This window comes from Priapulus caudatus, unplaced genomic scaffold, assembly GCF_000485595.1.
Source record: "Priapulus caudatus unplaced genomic scaffold, Priapulus_caudatus-5.0.1 Scaffold3714, whole genome shotgun sequence".
Lineage (NCBI taxonomy): Eukaryota > Metazoa > Priapulida > Priapulimorpha > Priapulimorphida > Priapulidae > Priapulus > Priapulus caudatus.
The window spans coordinates 2,214-8,168 of NW_014580775.1; the positions used below are offsets into that span (position 1 = coordinate 2,214).

Consider the following 5,955-nt stretch of genomic DNA (forward strand, 5'->3'; position numbering starts at 1 on the left):
TCGGGGGTGAAAGGACAGTGCCGGGGGACTGAAGGACGGTTGCCCCGTGCTCTACTCTCTCGATCTCTCTTAGCCTCGGCCGGTTCGTCTCGTCCTCTCTTCATCTGGATCTCCCTGCATCATCGCGTCTGATCTGAGTCGCACTTGACTCGCTGCGCTGGACTAATCCCTCGGTGTCTCTGCGCCTGATCGTTGACCTTCTCCCCGGGCTTTCTCCTAATTAGCGGCTCATTTATCTCTCTCTGCGTCGGCTGGGCGTGTCGTCTCTCTTCATTCGCCTGCTCCCTTCGTCGTTCTCGCTCTCTCGTCTCGATCGCTGCCAGAGAGGCGAGGGAGGGAGGGATGAGGGAGGGAGCCGCGAGCGAGAAGGAGGAGGAGGACGAGGAGTTTGAGGAGAGGAGGGAGGAGTGGTAGGAGGAGAGGAGAAGAGGAGAAGAGGGAGCGGAGAGGAGAGGAGGAAGGGGGAGAGAGGACGGGGGGGAGGAGGAGAGAGAGGAGGGAGGCCTCTCCTCTCCTCTTCTTTCCTCCTCTCCTCCTCTCCTCTCCTCTCTACTCCTCCCTCCTCCTCGCGCTCCCTCCCTCTCTATCTCTACCTCTCTCGTCTCTCCTCTCCTCCTCTCCTCTCCTACTCCTTCCTCCTCCCTCCTCCTCCTCCCTCCCTCTCTCTCTCCTCTTCTCGCTCTCTCTCTCGCGCTGCCAGGAGCGAGGAGGAGAGGGAGGGAGGGCGCGCGAGGAGGAGGAGAGGAGAGGAGAGGAGAGGAGGGAGGAGGAGGAGAGGAGAAGAGGAGAAGAGGAGGAGGAGAGGGAGCGGAGAGGAGGAAGGGGGGAGGAGGAGAGAGAGGAGGGAGGAGGTCCTCTCCTCTCCTCTCTACTCCTCCCTCCTCCTCGCGCTCCCTCCCTCTCTATCTCTACCTCTCGGCAGAGAGAGAGGTAGGGGAGCGAGGAGGAGATAAAGAGGGAGGGAGAGAGAAGAAGGAAGAGGATAGTGGGGTAGGGGGAGGAGGAGGCGAGAGAGAGAGAGAGAGCGAGGAGGGAGGGAGGGAGAGAGAAGAGGGAAGAGGAGAGAGTAACGAGAGGAGGAGGCGAGAGAGAGAGAGAGAGCGAGGAGGGGAGAGAGAGAGAGAGAGCGAGGAGAGGAGAGGGAGGGAGAGGGGAGAGGAGGAGAGAGTAACGAGAGGAGGAGATAGTGGGGTAGGGTGGGTGGGGTCTTCTCCTCTACTCCTCCCGCTCCCTCTCTCGTCCTCTCCTCCTCTCCTCTCCTACTCCTTCCTCCTCCCTCCTCGCGCTCCCTCCCTCTCTCTCTCCTCCTCGCTCCCGGCAGAGAGAGAGAACGAGAGAGAGGTGGGGGAGCGAGGAGGAGATAAAGAGGGAGGGAAGAGGAGAGAGTAACGAGAGGAGGAGATAGTGGGGTAGGGGGAGGAGGAGGCGAGAGAGAGAGANTCTGCCTACTATTTCTCCTCTACCCTCCGCCTTCCTCTCTCGGTTCTCCGCCTCCTCTCCTACTCCTTCGCTCCTCCTCCTCGCGGCTCCTCCCTCTCTCATCTCCTCCTCGCTCCCGGCAGAGAGAGAGAACGAGAGAGAGGTAGGGGAGCGAGGAGGAGATAAAGAGGGAGGGAAGAGGAGAGAGTAACGAGAGGAGGAGATAGTGGGGTAGGGGGAGGAGGAGGCGAGAGAGAGAGAGAGGGAGAGGCCTCCTCTCGCCTCCTCTCTCCTCCTCCTCTATCTCCTCTCCTCTCCCCCCCCCGTCCTCTCTCTCCTTCCCTCCCGGCAAAGAGAGATAGCGGGAACGAGAGAGGCAGAGAGAGATAGAGGGAACGAGAGAGGCAGAGAGAGGTGCAGAGGCAGGACGGAGAGGCAGACAAGGGGAATACAAAGGTGACTTACCTCTCCCAGCAGGTTGTCGAGGATGATCACGGTCGACTTGGCTCCAGGCGATGACTCCTTACCCGACCTGCATGCAACAACGTCATTAATCGCTTATCGATAGTACAAATAGTCCATGTTATTTACAAGACTTGTCCGACTCTCTGAATATGATGTCAATAAACAACAGCATTCCAACAGATTATCAACTTAAATTCATCATTCTCTACATACGCGGTACTGCCACTGGGTAAACAAGCACGGTTGTCGCAACAAGTTCTCGCTCGCAAAGCTATCGACTCTACAAAATGTAATTAGAGCTATCATAATCTTGAGATGTGCATTTTTGAGAGAGACAGAGACTACTCGGCCAGCACTTGCTCATGCACATACAGTGCGCACAAACACAGAGTTCGAGAAGGTGAGACGCATCGCAGCACGAGGTACTCGGCCAGCCGCTGACCCAGGTAGCTCTTGCCTGTCGCTGTGTGCTGTGTGTTAGCAATGCTCAAGCAGCAGGACGTGCAGCGCTACACGCTCGACTTGGGGATGAGTGTCTCGTAGGCAAGAGCATCCACGCAGTGCTGCTGCGCACCTAAAACAAGCGAACAGCACTCGCTCAATACTATTGATGATGTTCAACTTCAATAACCATCAGAACGTGGAGGTGGATTGGCCACACTACGCAAATCTAGAGACCCACAAGGTCAACGGGGGCCGTCCGAAAACTACATATTCGGTCAAAGCCGAAATCAAAGCTGAGGGACACACCTGGGACACCATCAGGCAAATCGCCCAACATCGAGTCAGGTGGCGAACTGTTATCAGTGGCCTATACTCCACCCAGGAGCCATGGGCGTAATTCAAGATACAATTTGCAATCACTGCGATTTTAGAGCGACGCGTACTAAGTGCGTTCTATGCGTTTTTCGATGAATAATTGCTACAAAGAATACAGAAATAGGCTTCGGCCTAATTATATTACACTCATACTGCTTATAATTATATTATTCATTACGTTCTATTAACATATATTATATATATTAACATGGAAACCATCGCCAATTGACCATGTCAATGATTAAAACCATGTCTGACGTTCAAACCTATAACTACATAAAAGAAGAGGTGTCGATGCAAAGTAAAGTGTAAGGGCAAGTTGGATGTACAACGCTAGTTCTCAGGGGTGCAGGATATTTGAGTAAAGGCACGCGGTGCTAGGGTGCATGGGTAGCATTCCCCCTCCCACCTGGAAAATTCAGGGAGCCGTCTAGTCACAGGGGGAATCCCCAGTTTCTATCAGCCTGCAGACTGACTTTTTTTTATTTTTGGCCCCATTTTACTAGTATCATAACATTAGTCATTGGCTGAACGGGGGGGGGGCAACCCCCCAACCCCCCTCTAGATCCGCCACTGATGTCATTTTTATAGGGTTTCACGTAACAAATCATAGGTAAATTAGGACATGAAAATGCTGAATTTCTTGTGTTTTGAGTGAGTCATACTCCTCAATTATTATGTCATGATAGTGGACAGCAGTGTTGCCACCTGTTGGCTCCTCTGATTCATAAAGCTTTAATTGATGGACTCAACAGGCCACAGATTACAGCTCTGACACAGTTTCAAACAACAGTTTTTCAAATACCCCCCGATTTGTGCAGAAAGTTTTTGAACGGCATTATATCATGTGTCTTCCATAACTTGTCAAGAAAAATGTCTTACTAGAGTCATCATCAAGGTAGTTGGGATGAATCTCACGTTGAATGCAGTATGGTGGAATGAAGAACAATTCAACATGCGTATTCCACGTCAAAACTGGACGAGTCTTGTGCTCGGGAAAGTTGTAGACTTTCGAAAACTGCAACATTCAAACAGACATAAATGTGACTTCATTGTTTCATTATGGTTGGCAGACAATGAAAATACAACTAACCGCATACTTGAACCTGCAAAGCTATCTGCTTGGTTTAGCTGAAGTCTACATATATTTCACTCTGAATGCCCTTGTTGATTTATTCAGATATTAAAATGCACTCAGCATGGTTCACATGTAAGATAACTATGAAGTAGAAAATTCTTGTTAAAGCCAATTAGCTTAAGGCCGTGTATATTGCTTCATCATTTTCCATGATCAGTCTCCAGAGACAGTAGTGTATTTCAATATCTGAATATAACTAATATATATAATAATTAACATATAAGCTACGTTAAACAACACGCAACCGGAACATTGCCAGCACTTGGTTGAAAATGGACTTTAAGAAAGCTAGAGCGGTTTTGTGGAATTGTGGATAAATGAAAGCCTAGGGGAAAATTTCAGATAAATGAGTTATATACTTTTACTAACCTTTCCTAAATATACCATACTGTATGGTGGCCTGCCAACTATTAATTATATCAGCGGTGATTGTTACTGGATTCTCTATCCAGAACTCTGGGTAGATGAGGCCAGGATGGTCCTGTAGGTGCTGACCAACTGGCAAGTCAGCGAGTTGACATCTTAAATTCAGTAGAAAAATAAATGATATAACCGGAATATGTTAGGACTTACCAAATAAATTGCCAGCTACGCAATGCTTACCAAAAGTTTGGGAAGAATTCGTTCGAGAGAAATTGTGTGAGAATCAAGTTATCAATCTTTACGTATTGAATTCTAGGTAGCACAGTCATTATTCAGATTTACTGTTCGTTATGGCAGATGTAGATTTGGAGGCATATACGATACACAAGGCATGAACGAAGCAACTATCATTATAGCATCGAAAGCACCATCAAAAGTACATTATACAAATAGCATATATGTAATCACACATGTCTGCCATCATATTATTGATTATTATGATAACGATGATTCAATCCATGATTGCTTACCTCCTCTTGTTTGCCAGCATTGTCTTTTTCCTTTGTAGGTTTGAGCTATCCAATGAATCAACGTGTCTAACCGTTCTCCGTACAGTGTCAGCAACCTAAATATGACAATAAACAACGTTTTGCTTGTTCTGTTGTTATTTTCTAGAGGGGGAGTTAAATGATTCTCTTCATATTTAGTACACAATTGGCTTGCAATGCTTTTAGAACGAAGTCAGATAATGCTTCTACCATTGTTAACAAATACATTATATAGCACCTAGCCACATATGATACAAAATTATTGTTGACAGAGCAACATATAAGTCATATTTGTACCAAGGCCACACTGGCAACAATTGAATGTCTATACTGCTAATGACGATTCCGAATTCGTATTACCTGACTCTATTTCTTATCATGCAATTTAGAAAAAGCAAGATAATAAACAAATACTGTGTATGCATAAGTACAGTGGCATAAAGGATACCTTCACGATAAATCAGAGGTAATCAATGTAAAACGTTAATTAAAATGTCATACCCAAAGCATCCACTGGTAGTTTCCTACAATTACTGGCATTATCACATTCAAGGCCTTCTGCAGTTCACCCTGCAAATGAAGAACATAACAATACATTTACCCAGTTACAAACACATGGTCACCGGTTTAACTCCACTGAAGGACAATTTCATCTCCAGGGGTGAGGACAATGGGTGCTACTCATGTCACACACGCTAACTCATGAACATCAATCGCCCTCAACTGCATATATGAGCCATTAAAGAGATACAAGTTGATTTGAAATTTTTTTACGGTAATATCATGCTGTACGGCTGACTGAGACTACATTATAGAAACGAAGAGTATATATGCGAGAACTCCCATTATATACTCTTGATAATTATATGTGTAATTTTTTATGTGAAAGTCTGAGATGAGGGCGAGTGATGGCGTTACACCTAAATGATTGCCATTTAACGTTTTTATAATATTCAGATTTAGGCACTGCCTAAAAGCGGAGCCTCCGATGTGTAACGTGTAAGATTGAGAGTTTTGTCTCAGATTAACTTTTGTCAAAGGTTGCATGGAAGTGTTTACTTCGTATGAGTTTTTCTAGGTGGTAGCACACGGTTGCCATCTGTATATCGCAATAATAATTTATAAACCATAGCGCCATCTACCGTCACAAATTGTGATTCATTTTTATAGGGTTTTTACAAAACATGTCGGAACGCAGCCTTT

General features: G+C 46.6%; 1 protein-coding gene across 5 annotated transcripts in view; it reads right to left on the bottom strand.

Annotated features, from left to right (window-relative positions):
- Positions 1-1,806: 1,806 nt before the first annotated feature.
- LOC106819566 overlaps positions 1,807-5,955 on the bottom strand; it is a 16,865-nt gene continuing 12,716 nt past the window's right edge. For 3 of the 5 annotated variants that reach the window (XM_014824178.1, XM_014824177.1, XM_014824179.1), the window contains 5 exons: positions 5,254-5,322; positions 4,735-4,829; positions 4,211-4,362; positions 3,586-3,721; positions 2,175-2,458 (listed from right to left, as the gene is read on the bottom strand). In XM_014824178.1, coding sequence (XP_014679664.1) covers positions 3,654-3,721; positions 4,211-4,362; positions 4,735-4,829; positions 5,254-5,322 — 384 coding nt within the window. In that variant the 3' untranslated portion in view covers positions 2,175-2,458; positions 3,586-3,653. Of the gene's footprint in view, positions 1,952-2,173; positions 2,459-3,585; positions 3,722-4,210; positions 4,363-4,734; positions 4,830-5,049; positions 5,067-5,253; positions 5,323-5,955 lie in introns of those variants that run through there. The other 2 variants (XM_014824180.1, XR_001395454.1) reach the window with 2 other exon arrangements.